The following is a 21,171-nucleotide window of genomic DNA, read 5'->3' as shown; positions in this document are numbered from 1 at the left end:
TTCTATCATATCCAAATCCTAAACATTTTAGTGCGGAAAATGACAGGTATTTGGCCAAAATTGAGCTTTCTGTCCCAGGGTGTGTTGTGTAAAAGCAATCTTTGACAATTTCATGACTGGCACAATAAGTCCAGTTAGCTTGCCAGTAGTAACATAATTACAAATTTGACTAAATCAAGTTTTCGTTTATAACTATATGTATATATATACACATATAAGAATACGCACTTTTTTGGCTTCTTAAAGCTTTAAGCTCAAAATGTTGGGGTTGGTTCTTGCTGTTTTTTCAGTGGTGGTTTTGCCTTTACCTGTAAATGTTTACATTTCTTGTGTTAGACACTAATGTTTTTTTCCAAACGTTAAGAATTTATGACTAAGATTTACGGAATGATAGCTATCAAATTTTATATCGAATAATGGTAAGTCATCCCTCGAACCCTTTATTTTAATATAATTTTTATACGCTATTAGATACGAAAAAAACGGGATACTATAGTAAAGAAAAACATAATAGACCGAAGCACCCTTAACAGGATATGTTTCTCATACATGATATTTTCAATGCTTTTAATTGCGAACGCCCTCCCTCCCGTGATACGCGTAGGTAAGCATAATGTAATTTTGAAATTATCGAGAAATACTTTTATTTACTGTTGATGTTTGAATAGGTGCCATATTTACCGAAGATGAACGTGAAAGCAGTATCGAATCGGCGTTTAAATACGCCATTTACCGGATCAACAAGGAAAAAAACCTTCTGCCCAATACACAACTTGTATACGATATTGAGTATGTGCCCCGAGATGACTCGTTTCGCACCACTAAAAAGGTTTGCCGCCAGTTGGAAGCAGGTGTTCAAGCAATCTTTGGTCCAACAGATGCTCTTCTTGCTGGTCATGTTCAATCCATATGCGAAGCTTATGATATACCCCACATTGAAGTTCGAATTGATCTTGAATATAGTTCAAAAGAATTTTCAATCAATTTATATCCGTCACACACTCTCTTAACTCTAGCATATAGAGATATCATGATGTACTTGAACTGGACGAAGGTGGCAATTATTTATGAAGAAGATTATGGTAATTATCATTTACATATATTTTTTAATGGCTTTGTAGTTCTGTGTCTAAAAACGATTCAACAATTAAAATTATTTGTTATGTGTAATGTAATTACACTACAATTACAAATAGTTCGTTTTCGGATTGTCGCTTACATTCTTTATTCGTTCAACAAGGAGCTGATTTTTAAATTTAGCGAATATCCAGAAGTCGCAGTAGGAAAAATTGGACGAATAGCGTCTGTATATAATCAAATAAAACACCTCTTAGGACCAGTTTCTTAGTTCCCCAATTACTATCTGTCCGAAAATGTTAAAGGCCAGATAAACTTGTCGTAAAAGCAAATAGGGTTTTTTACTCCATTAATTTATCTGAAGGAGAAACAATTACAGAGTGATGGTAGTCACATAATTAAGCTGTAAAGCGCCAACACAGAGCTTGCTTTAATTATGACATCCGCTGTTTAAGTTTTGTTTGTTTGAGATTAGAATTTCATCTAAGGCGGCTTTGTAAAACAGCTGTTATTTTATCGAGCCCAAAAATACTTACCAGGGAGTCTTAGTACCTTAGCACTTACATTGACGCTCCAGAATAGCAGATAAATTCCTTAGCAGTGATCTTATCTGTCCCTTACCGGGATAAAAAGAAGTGACGATCGCATCTTTAGCATGCAAAAATCAGCTTCATATATTTCTTCTATCCTACGTTACGTATTGTTTTTCATTGGACGACTTTATCAGAAGCTGCCATAGGAACGATCGGAAAATAATGAGAAAAGAAGTCGAGTGCCACGACTATCATGTTCACGTTACTTAGCTAATTTAACTTATTACTTCTGCAATCTATATCCAACGTATTAACTCTCTAGCTTTAACAAGGAAGAACGCTATAGTCGAGTACCTCGACTATCAGATACTTTTTACTCAGCTAAAAAGAGATATGCAAGCAGCAAAGCGAGATTAAAATGCGCCACCTACCGGCGGTAAACAGATTTAAGCGTTATGGGAGTTAGAGTGGGCGTGGCAAATTTTTTTTGGATCAATCGATAGGTATTGACGAGACTAATACATTTTAGTTAAAATTGTTTATTTGTGGGCGTTAAAGTGGGCGTGGCAAACTTTTTTTTATGTCAATTGATAGGTAATGATGAGAACAATACACTTCAGTTAAAATTTTTATTCTAGCATCAAAACTGTAGGAGCCACAGTTTTGGGCGGTTTGTGGGCGATAGAGTGGGCGTGGCACTCTGCTGAAACAAACTTGCGCTGGGTAAGAAGCTTAGGAATCTGCACGCCAAATCTCAATAGCCTTATAGTTTCCGAGATCTCAGCGTTCATCCGGACAGACAGACGGACAGACGGACAGACGAGAATATATATACTTTATGGGGTCGGAAACGCTTCCTTCTATCTGTTACATACTTTCCGACGAATCTAGTATACCCTCTTACTCTACGAGTAACGGGTTTAAAAATGTGGGCTACAGAGCGACTGTTAGCTATTTCAAAAAGTGCTCAGTCTAGCGAAAACTTTAACCAATGAATGGTTCGATTGTATCAATTTTTAGCACCTAGATTGGTATTAATAAACAAAACAAAATCTAATTTACACTTTTACAAATTATTTTACAACACACAAAATAGGGATGATTCTGTAACATAGGTACTATTTTTATTTCATCATATGGTTTAAACGGCTTGTCGGCCTTAGGTCCCATTCATCTTTTTTACACCTTCCAAAGAATTTCTCGTATACTTCTAAAAATTCTTTGTTCCGAGATAATGGAGTGCATAAGATCGTGGCCGATTCCGCTAGGTGCCGTTCGATCAGCTGAAGAGTGGTGCTTAATTTTTGTCAAATTTGTTTTCCTTTTTTTTCTTATTTAGGTATTTAACTATTACAAATAAAACAAAGAAAAAATAAGTATTTATACAACTATTGTAAATAGAAAAGTATTATTTTTTAAGTTACAAAACTATCTGCGTTGCTAAATTTGACTAAGAAATTTTATGCCCGTTGCTCGTAGTGTTTTATAGATTTATACTTACTAAAAAATTTGTTAAAATCCGATGCTCCGTTCAAAAGTTATGTCAAAAACAAGATTTTGAGGGTCTTTTCAAAATTTAAATTGCTGTTCTTTGTTTATGGGGTTTTATCAAAACCTTTACAAAAATAACTGCATTGCTAAATTTGACCTAGAAATGTTATGCCCGTTGCTCGTAACGAAAAAAAGGGTATCACTGTGAGCGGCAGTTTGCTTGTTTGCTTCAGCCGAGTGCCTCGCATACTTTTTTTCAGTGTAAATTAAATTTTTGTTTTGTCAATATCTTTTGACGTGCCAAAGTTTGATTAAATCGGACCAAAGTTTTATGAGAAAAATTCATTCCTTTTAGTTAATGCATTACCTTCCAATCGTTAAGATCGAAAAGTCACAAAACATTTTCAATTCTGCGGCTACTGCCGCACCACAGTGGTAGCTATAAAGCAGCGGTGGGCACCTTTTCTTTAAGCAAGCATAGGTAATAGCTCTGTTCTGCCTCTGCCAGCACACCTACATCGTCGGACAGCAGTCCACAAACAACATCGATAAGCTGCCCCGAGCGAATTACTCACACTGGCAAAAGACAAAATGTCATTGTATTTCGTGGAGACCGCTGCTTTGAGGGGAATGGTGAAATAAGTATATTGACTTGTAGGTAAATTTGCTTAAGTGCTCAATCTGATCTTTTTGCATGGACTAAATCTAAAATACCAAAAAATATACATTTTTTTACTTTCTCTTTTAGGACTATTTAATTTGATGCACTCATCTACTGAGACGAAAGCGGAAATGTATATAAGGCAAGCCAGTCCCGACTCCTATCGTCAAGTCTTACGCGCTATTCGCCAAAAGGAAATTTACAAAATAATAGTGGATACAAATCCATCCAACATTAAAACGTTTTTTAGATCCGTAAGAAGACTTTTTCACTTAAATTATCATATAAGCATTGTAATTACTCTTTTATATCAAAAACACTTATCGAAAATATTTTTAAATTACGATAAATCGTCACTGTATAATGGTTCTTAGTGTACAGAACAACAATAAGATAGTTATTGTACCCGTTACTCGTAGAGTAAAAGGGTATACTAGATTCGTCGGAAAGTATGTAACTGGCAGAAGGAAGCGTTTCCGACCCCATAAAGTGTATAAAGTGTATCACTAGCCGAGTCGATCTAGCCATGTCCGTCTGTCCTTCTTTCCGTCTGTCCGTATGAACGCTGAGATCTCGGAAACTATTAGAGCTACAATACTGAGATTAGGCATGCAGATTCCTGAGATTCCTGCGCAGCGCAGGTTTGCAATGTGCCACGCCCACTCTAACGCCCACAAGCCGCCCAAAACTGTGGCTCCTACGGTTTTGAACGTTCGAAAAAATAATGAGAAAATATTATGATAAACATATAGCCTTGTTGATTTTAATCATATTCTATTCTACTCTGGAACTTAGAACTATTTTACGATTTCAGAATTATGTATTAATTATTATTATATTCATATGGTAATCTTCCGAATGCACGTCTTCTGTTATATACATATGATTTTAATTGCCCGTTTATTAACTTTGGCTTGCCGAAGTAAGCTTTGCTTCTTGTTTTAATAATGCAAAAACGAAAACTATTAAATAAATATAGTTCTACAAATTTATTAAAACAATATATTTTTTAGATTTTACAACTGCAAATGAATGATCACCGATACCACTATATGTTTACAACATTCGTAAGTATATAAATATATGGATACCACGGCTTTGTTCGCGCATTAGCAATGGTCGCCATAGTTCGAAAATTACTTCGAATAATTATTTATCTCTATACCCTTGCAAAGGGTATTATGATTTCAGTCAGAAGTTTGCAACGCAGTGAAGGAGATGTTTCCGACCTCATAAAGTATATATATTCTTGATTAGCATCACTAGACGAGCCGATCTAGCCTTGTCCGTCTGTCTGTCCGTTTCTACGCAAACGAGTCTCTCAGTTTTAAAGCTAAAACTTTCCCAAAAGTCTTCTTTCTTTTGTAGCTAGTATATAAGTCGGAACCAGCCTATATCTTATAGCTCCCATAGGAATAATCGGAAGAAAAACTTATAAATTTGGTGTTTTTTAACATATAACCTCCTACGCTTGGAAATAACACTTTTTAATTAGTTCTGAATTTCGAATTTAATTTTATCAAAATAGGACGACTATATCATAAAGCTGCCATAGGAACAATTGGAAAATTGGTGGAAAAATAATATGAAACAAATTATTAGTTCGGTGTTTTAATACTGTTGGGAATATCATTATTTGTATTTTTAAGAATTTCGAATTAAATTTAATAATTTCAACTGCAAGGGTATACAAATTTCGGCTTGCCGAAGTTAACTTTCATTCTTGTTTTATGTTTAATTTTTTTCGCTTAATACATGTATTAAACAAAGAAATAGCATTTCGTACTCATAGTATTTCATACTGGACTGCCATTTCGTATATGTTGTACAAAAATCTTAATTAGTTTAATTTTGTAATAATTTTATAATTCCAACAGGACTTGGAAACGTATGATTTAGAGGATTTTAGATATAACAGCGTAAATATAACTGCATTTCGATTGGTCGATGTTAATAGCAAAAGATATCTAGAAGTTATAGATCAAATGCAGAAATTACAACACAACGGATTACAAAGTATAAATGGAATTCCTTACATACAGGTAAAATAAAAAACACTGTTCCTGAATCAATTTGTATAATATTTTCTTATCAATTTTAGACAGAGTCCGCTTTAATGTTTGATTCGGTATACGCTTTTGCCTCTGGGTTACACTTTTTAAATTTAGATAGTCGTCCGAATTTTTCTGTCAAAAACCTCTCTTGCACCTCCGACCAAACCTGGGATGATGGAATTTCATTGTATAACCAAATAAATGCTGTAAGTATTCAAGTATTATTTGTTTAAAGTAAAAAAATTTATTTTAGCTACAAGTAAAGGCTGAACATAATTAAAAACCAGGTCGCTGCCTATTAAACGTCTAATTTTAACGAAGGCGCCCTCGTTATATGTATATGTTCTAAACTTACGTACCGCGTCGCCACTTTGTGCGGGCTTAAAGGGGAACACTATAATAAATATTGTTGATGCTGGCCCTGTTATTCCTTGCCCTGTTTCCCCACTGCCCTTGCCTTTGCTCCTTTCCGTAGAAGCCCCCTTTCATAGCAAATCGTTATTAAAATGTTTTGTTATATTACATACATGCCGACAAACCTGTCTTTTTCTTGTCTCACAAGTAATCACTACAAAATTTGAAATCACGTCTGAGTTTAGAGAAAATCGTGGTTAATATGTTCGACCGTAGCCTTTCTTGGTCAAATCGACTTAAGCAGATAGTTCTGTAACTATAAAAAATATTACTTTACTATTTAAAAAAGTTGGATATCTGAGGGAAAACCCCGGACTAAATTTAAAAACGATATTCCTAAATTAAGAACGACTTATTCTTAAAATAAAATAGGCATAAAATCAGAACAATCTTAACTATAAATCGAGTTCGAACTACAGCTTGGCTTAGTGGGCTTTGAATTTGAAATATATTTATTTTAACAGCCATCCTAACGACCTTAATGCGTCGGCTTTTACCCTATCTATAAGAAAAATAAATGACCTAAAATGGCATACATTTTATGTCCATGTATGGCCTAAAATTGACGTTTTCAAGGCCTAAAAATTTTAGGTCCCTATAGACTAAAATTTGAGCAATTTTTGGCCTAGATTTTAGGTAATCGGATGCCTATAAATAGTATATATAGTACAAAAATAACTTGTTGGAAATTACAAAAGCATTTTGCCACGAAACAAAATCATATGGACTTGGACAACTTTGTCCTTGTAACGCATGAGAGTGTAAGTTCAAGGTACAAACAACGCATCGTACTCTCGCGCGGAAGATACAATATTATAATGGTTATAATTTAAAATAAATAAATGTTATTTATATCATAGGTAAACATTTAACTTTTTTTTAAATATCCACTTTTTAGGGCATATATGGCCTAAAATGTTCAATAATGTAATAATACGGCTCAGTTCATTTTTCTTAAAATAGTACTTTAAATAATTGATTAAATAATTTTAAGAAATAAAACTAATTTTTGTTTAGGTCCATCATCAACATATAACAGACATATTAGTATAAAAGGACTTCAACTGTCAAATATTTTTAGGCATAATGCAATAATTATAACGCCCACGACGAGCTAACATACTAGGACATTTGTTACCTAAAAAGTAGGACAAAAAGTCAAAAAATATAAATTTTTGGGCAGTGCATGACCTAAAAATGAACTTTTAGTCCACCGTTTTGGGCTTCTGGGCGTTACAGTGGGCGTGGCGACGATATTAAAAAAAAACACTTTCTTTGGCGTAGATTTTTTTTTTGCTGCGTAAAACTTTGTAAGCGGTATAGGGACACTGGGGCATATCCGTTGTTAGATTTAGATCCCTTATGGACTGTTGTGTAAAAATTTTAGTCTGGGCGTATCTACCTGTATTTTTCGTCCCTAGTTATAGGTTAGGTTAGGTTAGGTAGGAGTGGTTGGAGACTAAATATTAGTCCCCTCACTTAGGCCACAATGGGCCCCTTGTGATACCACATGATCTCTGAAAAGATCCGTTTCCCCAGCTCATGGGTTATCTGCTTTCGCGAAGTATTCGGTTTTTCTCAAGAAACATAGTAGTTATACCCGTTACTCGTAGAGTAAAAGGGTATACTAGATTCGTCGGAAAGTATGTAACAGGCAGAAGGAAGCGTTTCCGACCCCACAAAGTATATATATTCTTGATCAGGATCACTAGCCGAGTCGATCTAGCCATGCCCGTCTGTCTGTCTGTCTGTCCGTCCGGATGAACGCTGAGATCTCGGAAACTATGGGAGCTAGGCTATTGAGATTTGGCGTGCAGATTCCTGAGCTTCTTACGCAGCGCAAGTTTGTTTCGGCACAGTGCCACGCCCACAAACCGCCCAAAACTGTGGCTCCTACAGTTTTGATGCTAGAATAAATATTTTAACTGAAATGTATTGTTCTCATCAATACCTATCGATTGACCCAAAAAAAAGTTTGCCACGCCCACTTTAACGCCCACAAACCGCGAAAACCTGTGACGCCCACAATTTTCATGCTAGATAAAAAATTTTAACTGAAATGTATTGGTCTCGTCGATACCTATCGATTGATCCAAAAAAAAATTTGCCACGCCCACTCTAACGCCCATAACGCTTTAATCTGTATACCGCCGGTAGGTGGCGCATTTTAATCTCGCTTTGCTGCTTGCATATCTCCATATAGCTGAGTAACGGGTATCTGATAGTCGAGGTACTCGACTATAGCGTTCTTCCTTGTTTTTGAATGCTTACGTCCTGAATGGCCACAAGGTTCGGAAGTGTGTAGCTACCTAGGGTTTGAAAGCGCTTTAGGTTATGCGCTGGGCAGAAGCATAGGAGGTGTTCGATGCTCTCCTCTTCGTCTATCTGTTTGCAGCTGCGGCAGAAGTCGTGGTTACTTAGACCCAGCCTTATCCCATGAGTCCCTATAAGACAGTGGCCCGTGAGGGCATTTAGGAGAGTGGAGATGTTCTCCCTGCTACATTGTAGGAGAGTTTTTGTTCTTTTCGTGTTGTAGTTTGGCCATGTGAGTCTAGAATTGTGGCATGTTGAGATTGAGTTCCAACGGTTGTTGGAAAGAGTATACAATCTCTGCCTGAGATGGAGCTTGCAGGTAGCCATGGGCATCCCTACCGTGTCCTTATCGCGAAGGATATCGGCGGTTGTCCCCTGTCTTGCTAGCTCGTCTGCTATGCAGTTGCCCTCAATGTTGCGGTGTCCAGGCACCCAGATGAGGTTGATACTCAGATGAGTGGCCATCTCGTTAAGAGATTTGCGGCATTCAGAGATTGTTTTTGAGCTCGTTGTGTAGGAGTCGAGGGCCCTGAGGGCAGCTTGACTATCCGAGAAGATGAAGATATCTATGTCTTGATGTACAGACGTGTTCAGGTGGGTAGTGGCTTCCTGAATTGCAATCACTTCCGCTTGGAAAACACTACAGTGGTCTGGTAGGCGGAAAGAGACTTTTAAGTCTAGTTCGGGGGAAAAGACTCCCTCACCTGTTTGGGAGTTAAGCTTGGAGCCGCCAGTGTATATGTTGACGGCGTTTACGAATTGATGTGGGAGGTTGTTCCAGTCTGAACGGGTGGGTATATAAATTTTGTATCTTCTTTCGAAGTCGACTATGGGTGGGACGTAGTCTATATAACGTGGTAGGGGTGAATGCTTTGATAGGATATTGGAGTGACCCGTGGAGCCTGTTGTCCATGCCGCTGCTTCACGGAGCCTCAGCGCTGTGGCTGATGCCCAGCTTTTGGCAAGTAGGTCCAGGGGTTGGAGATCGAGAATTGTATTTAGTGCCTCAGTGGCGGTAGAGCGCAGCGCCCCACTGATGCAGAGCTCTGCGCTTCTTTGGATCTTTGTGAAGGATCCGGAGGTTACAGTTTTTATCTAGAGAAGGCCACCAAACGATGTTTCCGTAGAGTAGAATGGGCCTGACTATTGCAGTATATAGCCAGTGAACTATCATGGGGGAGAAACCCCACTTCCTCCCTATGGCTTTTTGCTTTTTGTCAAGAATGACACCTAGGTACTTTGCTTGGTTGCTAAAGGTTAGGCGCGTTTGGTGTAGTTTTGGGGGAACTATAATTGGTACCTTGTACTTCCTTGTAAAGAGAACTAGTTCGGTTTTTTCCGGGTTAACTCCCAGTCCACAGCCAGCTGTCCACCGGGAGAGGGTGGATAGGGCTGTCTCCCTAGTTATAAAACATAACACATATTACTAAAAATTTTAAATTTCATTTTTCAGGCTATTACAGACGGGCTAACTGGAAATATACATTTTGTGGAAGGTCGCCGGGACAAATTTAAACTTGATATTCTAAAATTGAAGCAAGAAAAAATTCAAAAGGTTGGATACTGGCAGCCCGAGGGCGGTGTTAACATCTCGGACCCAACGGCTTTCTACGATTCCAATATCGCAAATATAACATTGGTCGTTATGACAAGACAGGTGGGTTGAAAAAAAATTATTAGTTGCCAAAAATGCATTTGAGACTGACCTTATTTTAGGTATTATTTGAAAATCAATTAGTTCAAAGATAAATTGTAGATAGAAGCGCCTTTGATTTGGAATTCACAAGATCCAAGCAAATTGAATTCCTATATATATATGTATATACATATGTATATGTACAGGTTTTGACTGGAACTTAAATTTAACGAAATCGTTCGATTTAGATTTAGGTGTTTCGGCAATCAATCGAATTTTTTTAAATAAAAATATCATAAAGTATACACTGGTCGGCATATGTATTTTGACAAAATAAAAGGTAAGTATACTCATAACTTGAATTTACTTCTTGTAAACTATAGGCATCAATGGAAAGGTAATTTCAATGCCGTTTGAATGATACAATACATTTCTTTACCCATTCAGTACTTATTGAAAAGGACAAATTTGTGTAAATCAACTTTTAAATTTTTTTTTCAAACTTTTTTCCTCGACTTGAAAACTTAAACTTTTTGATGCAAAAAGTTTCTTCAAACAAAAATAATAGTAACTGCAAAAAGAATTTTTCAAAAATCATTTTCCTTATATTTTTTATGATTTTTTGAAGGTGACAATGTCGGAAAAAATTTGTATGAAAAAGAGAAAAATATGGCTCAAATGCCTGTTTTTAAGCATTTTCAAAAATTCATAAAAAATATAAGAAAAATTCTTTTTGCAGTTACTATTGTTTTTGTTTGAAGAAACTTTTTGCATCAAAAAATTTAAGTTTTCAAGACGAAGAAAAAAGTTTTTAAAAAAAATTTAAAAGTTGATTTACACAAATTCGTCCTTTTCAATAAATACTGAATGGGTTAAGAAATGTATTGTATCATTCAAACGGCATTGAAATTACCTTTCCATTGATGCCTATAGTTTACAAGAAGTAAATTCAAGTTATGAGTATACTTAACTTTTATTTTGTCAAAATACATATGCCGACCACTGTATATATTCTTGATCAGGATCACAAGCCGAGTCGATTTAGCTATGTTCGTCTGTCCGTATGAACGCTGAGCTAGAATGTTCGGAATTGGCATGAAGATTCTTGGGCTTCCTGCGCAAGTTTGTTTCAGCAGGGTGTTAAAAACTAAAACGCCAAAAAAAAATTTGTACATCCGACTAAATACATACACTTTCTAAAATGTTTTCGTATTTAGATATATTCTATTGTAGCGTGCCGAATAAAAACATTTTACCAAGTGTATTTATTTTGTTGGATGTACAATTATTCTTCGTGAAAAAATTGTATCTTAGAAGTTTTGTATGTTGAAGGTGCGATCGTCACGACCTCTTTCCTCGTTAAGAGGTGCTTTTGTGTGATATCAGAAGTTTTTGCTTTAAACATCAATTAATACGCATACTCGTATGAGCTTTTATAATAGCATTAAATTTAATTATATATTTCCGATGACAAGGCCAAGTCGACTTGGTTACTGTATGCCGTGCTATACTTAAGCATAGAAACCGTTTTTCTAGGAACTTAAATAAAGTAGGTATAGTTAGACATCGGAAATTCAACGTACTACATTTTTTATAGTTTTAATAATTAATTTATTTTAACTATTTGTAGACTTTTATTTTCGATAGTAAACTTCTAAATGTCTAATAATAATTTTTTTCATCTAGTTTAATGTTGCATAGTTTTGGGCATTCAAGGTAAATTTATGACAAAAAAGGTTATAAATAAAAAGTTGAGGAATCTAAAGCCTAGTACTCCGATCGGCTAAGAGTTTAACTAGTCGAAAAATCTTATTCTTTGTAGTGTGACCGAAGTTTTCAAAGTTCACCCGCAATGCATGTAGCATGGTCTTACTGTCAAGCAGCTGGGTTTGTTGCCAAACGGAAAACAAATCAATTGGAGAAATTTAAAAAAGTGGAGTCTGATGGTTCACAAAGAAATTTAAACAAAAATAAGATGTTTTCCTTTATGTAAATTAGTAGTTTAAAGCTTCCTTCTCGTCCCACGGATGCTTTGCTATCTTTCCCGCTCCACCGCAGTACAGCTCCGAGTCACAATAGGCATATTGGACCTTGAGAAAGTAGGAGAACGTGGTTGATCCGCTGATGCTGCAGGAAGTCGCCCAGCATCCTGGCAGTGGCTGGCTATGACTTCTCCAACTGTTCCTTAGCGGGCGCCCTATTTTTCTCCTCCCTGTAGAAGCCAGCGGGTCCTCCAGCTCCGCATAAGCTGCCAAGTAGCTGGTGGTGGTGTTGTCCGGAGTCATAACGGAGAGGTCGTCGGAGTTCGTATTACTGGTGGTTTTGCTAAAAAGATTAAAAAAAACAAACAAGACAGAACGTTATAGCCGAGATTGTATTAGTTAATGGTCCGATTTAAACCGTTTTTGGCACGTGGATAGATATTGATAAAATAAAAACAAGGAAGAACGCTATAGTCGAGTACCTCGACTATCAGCTACTACTCAGCTAAAGGGACCAAAGGGAAATGGAGATATGCAAACAGCAAAGCGAGATTAAAATGCGCCACCTACCGGCGGTAGACAGATTCGATAGGTGTTGACGAGACCAATACATTTCAGTTAAAATTTGTTATCTAGTATGAAAATTGGGGGCGTCACAGGTTTGGGCGGTTTGTGGGCGTTAAAGTGGGCGTGGCAAACTTTTTTTTGGGTCAATCGATAGGTATTGATAAGAAAAATACACTTCAGTTAAAATTTTTATTCTAGCATCAAAACTGTAGGAGCCACAGTTTTGGGCGGTTTGTGGGCGTTAGAGTGGGCGTGGAACGCTGACGAAATAAACTTGCGCTGCTCAGGAATCTCTAAAATCTGCAGTGTTGCAGCTTTTATAGTTTTCGAGATCACGTCGTTCATACGGACATAGCTAGATCGACTCGGCTAGTGATCATGATCAAGAATAAATATACTTTATGGGGTCGGAAACGCTTCCTTCTGCCTGTTACACAATATCCGACGAATCTAGTATACCCTTTTACTCTATGAGTAAAAAAAAATCATGGTGGTGTGGAAATGAGGAATGCTTTAAATTTTGTTTAAGTAGCATAAAAGCGTGTCAAAAGTATAGGATTATATAACGACCTATTTGCGAAATTTCCGCAAGCTAAGCTGCAGGCGACGTTGCTAGTATACATATGTAACCCGTGGTCGTAGAAAACTTTTTTGTAAAGTAAATTTATAGTTATTGATATAGTTAATACATTTCATTTAAATGTAGGCGTTAGAGTTGACGTAGCAAGGTTTGGGCGGTTTGTGAGCGTTAGACGAGTCTTGGCACTTTGCCGAAACAAACTTATGCTGTGCAGTAATCTCGAAATCTGCATGTTTAGTCCCAACATTTCAGCTTTTGTCAAAGCTTTTGTTAAAACAGGCAATTTTAGAATTTGGAGGTAAAATTTCTCAAAATTTTTGAATGATGGAATATTTTTTCTGTTCAAATTTTGTAAGTCTTTACTGTTGTTTATTTTTTAGGAGCGCCCATATGTTATGGTTAAAGAAGATACAAATCTTACCGGAAATATAAGGTTTGAAGGGTTTTGTATTGATCTTCTTAAAGCGATCGCTCAACAAGTTGGATTTCAATACAAAATTGAATTAGTTCCCGATAATATGTATGGAGTTTACATACCAGAGACTAATTCATGGAATGGAATTGTGCAAGAGTTAATGGAACGGGCAAGTATATACCTTAAAACTCAAATCTTCTTACATTGGTCTTAATAGGGGCCTTAATTATATTTTATTGTCAATAAATAAATACTTCTCAGCGTGCTGATCTTGCTGTAGCCTCAATGACAATTAACTATGCTCGGGAGAGTGTTATTGACTTTACAAAACCATTTATGAATTTGGGCATTGGTATACTTTTTAAGGTAAACCTATAAACTTTTTCAATACAACTAATTAAGTTTTTTATATGTGTAGTTGAGCAAAACAGTAGATTACAATTTTTAAATTCCCTTCACATATGTGGCCAAATTTAATAGGTACCAACAAGTCAACCCACACGACTGTTCTCCTTTATGAATCCTTTGGCAATCGAGATATGGCTTTATGTGCTAGCTGCTTATATATTAGTATCTTTCGCGCTCTTTGTGATGGCTCGATTTTCTCCATATGAGTGGAAAAACCCCCACCCATGCTACAAGGAAACGGATATAGTGGAAAATCAGTTTTCCATATCAAACAGTTTTTGGTTTATAACAGGAACATTCCTACGCCAAGGATCTGGACTTAATCCAAAGGTATACATAAACCCAATCACATATTATAGGTTTTAAAATATTAAGGTTAATTTATATGTATGTATATTTGTTTGCGAGTATTCTAGCTTGATCGCGATTTGAAATGATCATTATATTAATTGTTGGTGTATTTCAGATTTCAGATCGAGCTCAAACGAAATTTTTTTCGTTTCTTTCTCCTCTTGCTTTTGAAATTTGGTTTTATATTGCATTTGGATATGTTTTTGTATCAATCTGCATATGGATTGTCGCTCGATTATCACCGATAGAATGGGTTAATTCAAAGCCACCATGTTCTATGGCTTGTGACCATATACTGCGCGAAATTCAAAAAGAAAATTGCTACGATGAACAATTGGAATTAACACACAAAAAAAGATTGTCAGAACATGATGAAGAAGTATATTTAAATTCAGCACACAAAATAAGTAAACCCAATGATTATGTTGAACGTGATGATACTTTATGTGGACATGGAACATTACCGTTACCACTATCTAATGAAGCTGATGAAGATGTCCCGGATGAAAATACAGTGGATTTAGTTCGAATACAAAACAATTTCACCTTAAAAAATAGTTTTTGGTTTGCCATTGGCGCTCTTATGCAACAAGGCTCTGACTTATATCCTAGGGTACGACAAACGATATATTCTTAAAAATGAGTGCGAAAAATTATTAAATCCAAAATTTAAAGGAAATAACAAAAAAATATTATAGTTTGGATAATATAATCTTAGAAATGTACATTTGGATATGTTACTTACTCGAGTGGTACATGTTGTTATTACCTATGCAAGTTTTACTGTATATAAGTATACAGGTAAATGTTTTGGAATTAAGCTGTTATAATCCAAAGTAAAGTGAGGTGTAGTGCTCCCAGTGACCATTGCCTCTTTAGGTTTACATTACGGATCTACCACCTAGTCTCCCCGTCATGAACTTGATTTTGTTATTGTCGATTTGTTAGTATTTATTTTTTAGAAATTCTACAGCAGTTAGCTGTTTTGCTCATATCATAACTTTGAAAAAATTATATAAGCAACTTACAAAAATTGATAGGTAAATTGTATAGTGCAGGTGAACTCTCCGACACCGACACGTTTTTGGCGTTATTTGTTATTTTATTTTATGTTGTAAACCAATTTTAAAATTGTAAATTTATAGCCCATTTATTAAAAGAGGGACATAAGTCAAAAACAAACTCGATTTTGAGTTAAAGACGCAAAGATGTTCTATGTGGAATAATTTATGTAGTTCAAAATGTATTCCTAACTTTAATACACAAAGCGTGAAAAGTTTCAGAGTTTGATCGCTTTGGTGGCAGCTTAAATGCTTTCATCTCGAATCGCTGTTGTTTCAGATATGTCACTCTTCAAGTAAATGAGCGATAGGTCGACTCTAAAGCAGCTTCATAATATAGTCCATAATATTATTAAGCCCCAAGTTTTTTTTTTACTTTTCAGAAAGTAATATTACATCTCTTCCTTAAATGGGGTTCGAAAATCTAAAAATTATTTTTCTTGAACATTTTACGTAGTGGTTACATTTAATTCGAAAATCAAATTTTGCTTTTCTTTTAGGCTACCTCGACTCGTATTGTTGGTGGATGCTGGTTCTTTTTTTGCCTTATAATTATATCCTCGTACACTGCCAACTTAGCTGCATTTTTAACTGTTGAACGGATGATTTCGCCTATAGAAAGCGCTTCTGACTTGGCAGAGCAAACAGAAATATCATATGGAACTTTGGAAGGTGGATCTACAATGACATTTTTTAGGGTAACTATTTTAAAGAGCATTTTAAGTATAAATCGTATCAACCGCTTTAATAGTGCCTTTACTATTTTACTTGTGAACTCTGTTAATCAATTAAAAATTTAAAGAGAAAGCTGTGGTCGATGCCCTCGACTATCATATATACTCATCATCATAGCTAAAGTTAGTGCGAGGGTTCCTAAGATTTTACTCCACGCCAAGCAAGCCACCTACCGTCGATTTCTTTATTTGCCTATAATGGTCCGATTTCAAAAATTTTTGTCATGTACATTGTACTTACAATCAAAACAAAATCCCTTTTGACCTTTTTCAAAATCTTTAAAAATGTGCGCGGTAGAGAGATTTATGTGTTGTGACTTGGTTATAGAGGGCGTGGAAACCTGCTGCGTCTCGACGGAGCGACGGAGCAGCGCACACCATCGCCAGAAAAAAATACTTAGGAGCGACGAATAAATATTGTTGAGGCTAGCACAAGTCCTTTAAAACTTCAACATTGTTGTACTCAGGTGTGCCCCAGAGAATTCGGAAAGTTGCTTTCAAAAACAACAACAAAAACGAACTTAGTTTACTTTTTTTCTTAATCAAAGGCAACACAAAAGCAATGGATTTTCTTGCTTTTAAGTTTATATTTTTCCCTCCTATAGGCGTTTTAGGATATATGCATAATATCCACAAATGTCAATACTTTTTTGACTTAGTTTTGAAGAACAGTAACAAAATGCATTGAACTACGAGTATTGCATTGGATTAACTATTATATTGGTAAATTTGACCATAAAGTTTTATTATGTGTATACCAGACACCGCAACGCACACCCCCGACGTAGAAAATACTCAGTAGCGACGAATAAGTATTGGTGAAGCTAGAAAAAATCTTTAAAAACTTCAACATTTTATTACTTAGGTGTGCTTCAGAGAAGTCGGAAAGTTGCTTTCAAAAACAACAACAAACAAGAAAGGAAGCTAACTTCGGCACGACGAAGTTTCTATACCCTTGCAGGTCGTTCCCGTGGGAGCATTGTATATTCTATTTACTATATGTTTACCGAAAACAAAATATAACGGTCTATCTATAATTTTGATATTAATTATACGATCGTGGCAGCTATATGATGAAGTCGTCAAGCTCGTTTTGAATTATATACTACCTGCAATAAAAATAAGACTTTTTAAAAAGTTTCATCCCGATAGCTTAAAAAACTGAGAGACTAGTTTGCGTAGAATCGGGCATTAATATTACCATCTTTCTTATGGGTGCTATGTGATTTAGCCGTCCGATTTCCTAAAAATGTTATATTTTTAATTCCAAAATATTAACCAAATCAAACAAAAACACCTCTTAACGAGGTAAAAAGTAGTGGCGAAAGCGCTCTTACCAAAAATTTCTAATATCAACAATTGTGACGAAAAATGATATTATATTCGATAAAATAAATAAACTATATTAAATTTATGATAATTCGATACCTTTCGATTGGTGTATCACTCGTTATGATCGGACCATAATTGCAGATTTTCAATTCTGCGGCTATATATAGAAGTTGTCTTCGCACGGTCTCTTGCGCGCTTCGCCACTACGTGTACTGCCGTCCACAGTGATGCTATATACCGGAAAAGAAGTGAATTTAATCAAAAATAAAGAAGGTATAATTATTTTCCTATTATTTATTTATATGATATAGACGTCCGATTTAAAAAAAAATAAATTACAAATTGTGAAATATTTAATAATGATAGCCCTAAGAGAAGAAAGTAATAAGTCAAACAACACCGATGTAATTCTTTTTCAAACAAAAAGTCCATTATTTTTCCGAATAATCCTATGGGACCCATAGGATAAATAGGATATAGTTGGCCAACATTTATAAATTTTAATTCGAAATTCTGAATTCTATTCGCTAGAGTAGAAGTTAATATGTAAAAAAACACCGAAGTTAAAATGGTCTTAACATTTTTTCAAAAATAGTTTGTTGATAATTCCTATGGGAGCTATACGATATAGCTGTCCGAGCAGGCTTGTTCCGACTTGTTCCGAAGCTTTTATCCCGGTAGCTTCAAAACTGAGAGACTTATTTGCGTAGAAACGGACAGACGGATAGGGCTAGATCGACTCGTCTAGCGATGCTGATCAAGAATATACATTTTATTTTTTTATTTTATTTTAACTGAAATGTATTAGCCTCGTCTATACCTAAATCTGTCTACTGCCCACATAAACATATATTGAGATCGCGGGTAGGTGGCGCATTTCAATCTCGCTTTACTGCTTGCATATCTCCATTTCCCTTTGGTCCCTTTAGCTGAGTAACGGGTCGAGGTACTCGACTATAGCGTTCTCCCTTGTTTTTATTTTAGGATTCTAAAATTGGTATATATCAAAAAATGTGGCGTTATATGGAAAATCGGAAAGCCGCTGTATTTGTTAAAACGTACGAAGATGGAATTAAGCGTGTAATGGAAGGAAGCTACGCATTTTTAATGGAATCCACCATGCTGGACTATGCAGTTCAACGTGATTGTAATCTAACCCAAATAGGTGGCTTGTTGGATTCCAAGGGTTACGGCATCGCCACACCCAAAGGATCTCCTTGGAGAGATAAAATTTCACTTGCCATTTTGGAGCTACAAGAAAAAGGTATTATTCAAATATTATATGATAAATGGTGGAAAAATACGGGTGACGTTTGCAACAGAGATGATAAGAGCAAGGAGTCCAAGGCCAATGCACTGGGAGTAGAAAATATTGGTAAGATTTGTTATGATTTTTAATATAAAAGAGTGTTCAATGTGGTATTTTAGGTGGAGTATTTGTTGTTCTTCTCTGTGGACTTGCTCTTGCCGTTGTCGTGGCTATATTTGAGTTTTGCTGGAACTCCAGAAAAAATTTAAATACCGAAAATCAATCTCTGTGCTCAGAAATGGCACAAGAACTTCGTTTTGCAATGCACTGCCACGGATCAAAATCAAAGCATAGACCACGAAAACGGAATTGCTTAAAATGCTCATCTGGACCAACATACGTTCCGAGTAATATGAGTATGCCAAATGTCGGCGTTCACTATAATTATTTTAATTAATTTGGATTCTGCTGACACATATTAATTGAAATAAATAGTGAAATTGAATTATTTTTTTATTTGTACATTTTAAAATAAAATTAAACTTAAGTATTAAATCGTAATTTGATACATTTTAAAACATCCTTACGCGTTTGAGATTCGTCATATTTCTCTTTCAGAACTTTGATCTAGTGACTGTTAGGGGCTGTCCATATATTCGTCAATTATCAGAAAAACTATAATTACGTAATATATAGACAGCCCCTTAAGGATCTTTACAGTCATGCTGTAAACAGCTCCAGCAAACGTCTTTCGGCAGCGACAGTTTGTGCCATTTGTAAACGGTACACAGAGAGGAAAACCCAAGAACATTGTGCTTGAATCGTTCTTAAAAACCTTGTAAGTACAAATGTTCTTCTTTTGAGCTGAATGTTCAAGAACGAAGTGGTAGGAACTACAAAAGTAAAATGAGCTGATTATGTTCCATTTTTAAGATAATTTTGGTCTTAATTTAAGAACGTATTTGGATCAAATGGTATACAAATAAGTTCTTTTGTTCTATTTTCCAGAACGTTTTGGTATTAATATGATAACATTTTGTGATTGATTTTATCTAGTTTTTGGATCAAAAGAAAAACATTTGAAATTATTTTGTATTAAGTTGGTGATAGGAATTTAATATTTGCTTAAGATTATGGTATATATGTATATGTACATGTTTGTAACTATTTAAATGTTAAGTATTGTAATAAAGTAAGGGTGCGCTGAACATAAAAGAATGAATGTGAAAGTAATAATTTTTTTATGATTTTCTGACAATTATAAATGTTTTTGTTTTCATGTGCTTATACTTACACAGTTGGATTTTCTACATCGGAAACTTGGTGGTACTTGTAATGATGTAAAAGTATATTCCACTTAAATTTCGGCCAGAAGAAGAGCATTTTCAGATTAGTACTACAGAAAACAACATATTAGAGGGGGGCTCAAAAATTGAGGTCCCGACCGAAACAATCACTTTAATTTACGTTTAGTCTGCTTCTCCGAAATGTATTTCAGATAAATACAGCTACAAATACTGTAATACTGTTACCGAAGCCGGGAAAAGGCCTTGCAATTCCTTCTTCTGTCCAAATTTATGGAAAAATGCATTTTAACGCGCATTATGTTATAACTAGAAGTTCACAATGTAGTCCCGGTACACATTTTTTTTTTAGAGAACCATGAAACTACTGAGCCGGTCAACCGGAAAACATACATTCGTGCGATACTCTTCGATGTCTCTTACGCGTTTGATCGAGTGTGTCTTGAATTTCTTGTGCATTATATGAAAACATTGCTTCCAGAAAACTCTGATAAGTAACTGGAGACGTACCTCTACAACAGAGTATTGGCAGTAAGATGCAATGCAACAGCATCTGTCTAGTACAAGATCGAAGCTAAAGTTAGGCAAGCTAGTGCATTGGGGGCTATTCTGTTTGTCCTATACACTGCGAATACCCCAACAAACGAGAGGCAGACTATAACCGTATTTGCTGACGACACCGCGATTCTGAGCATCTCGGTAGAAGTGGCTTGCAGACTGGCGAATCAAAATTAACGAACAAAAGTGCAAAAATACAACGTTTACTTTAAACAGACAATCGTACCCCCCTACATTGCTACCCCAAGAAAACATCGATCAAAGTACCACATTTTTTATTTTTATGCACTTTTTACGGCTTAATAACATTTAAACCAATTGTAGCCCTAAGCCATAATTTATCTGAAATGGTTCTTCACGGGGTTAGGGGGGGAGAAATAGCTAGATTGTTACAGATTGATTGTTGTACTGTCGCTGTCATTAAAAGCCAGGGATATTTGTTAGTGATGAG

At 35.7% G+C, this 21,171-nt stretch overlaps 2 protein-coding genes across 11 annotated transcripts in view; one reads left to right on the top strand and one right to left on the bottom strand.

The window, feature by feature from the left end:
* Positions 1-267: 267 nt before the first annotated feature.
* Positions 268-19,440, top strand: LOC108020349 (glutamate receptor ionotropic, kainate 2). 7 transcript variants are annotated; one of them, XM_017088517.4, is made up of 15 exons: positions 268-419; positions 472-604; positions 669-1,082; positions 3,850-4,016; positions 4,776-4,829; positions 5,640-5,804; positions 5,864-6,022; positions 9,997-10,200; positions 13,689-13,892; positions 13,985-14,089; positions 14,204-14,461; positions 14,598-15,095; positions 16,044-16,241; positions 18,594-18,984; positions 19,038-19,440. In XM_017088517.4, exons 1-15 carry the CDS (start codon positions 417-419, stop codon positions 19,313-19,315), a joined length of 3,231 nt encoding a protein of 1,076 aa, XP_016944006.2. In that variant the 5' UTR covers positions 268-416; the 3' UTR covers positions 19,316-19,440. The 7 variants fall into 7 exon arrangements, with proteins under 7 accessions (XP_016944006.2, XP_016944008.2, XP_016944009.2 ...); XM_017088519.4 differs by lacking the exon at positions 14,204-14,461; XM_017088520.4 differs by lacking the exon at positions 14,598-15,095 and having other exon boundaries at positions 269-419.
* The window catches only part of LOC108020352 (uncharacterized), a 67,449-nt gene continuing 57,495 nt past the window's right edge, over positions 11,218-21,171 (bottom strand). For 2 of the 4 annotated variants that reach the window (XM_065867328.2, XM_036817599.3), the window contains one exon: positions 12,211-12,504. In XM_065867328.2, coding sequence (XP_065723400.2) covers positions 12,461-12,504 — 44 coding nt within the window. In that variant the 3' untranslated portion in view covers positions 12,211-12,460. Of the gene's footprint in view, positions 12,505-17,705; positions 18,562-21,171 lie in introns of those variants that run through there. The other 2 variants (XM_070997210.1, XM_070997209.1) reach the window with 2 other exon arrangements.

This window comes from Drosophila suzukii, chromosome 4 (genome assembly GCF_043229965.1).
Source record: "Drosophila suzukii chromosome 4, CBGP_Dsuzu_IsoJpt1.0, whole genome shotgun sequence".
Taxonomy (NCBI): Eukaryota; Metazoa; Arthropoda; class Insecta; order Diptera; family Drosophilidae; genus Drosophila; species Drosophila suzukii.
Note: the sequence above shows the minus strand (reverse complement) of the source record. Positions and strands in the feature narration are given on the sequence as shown.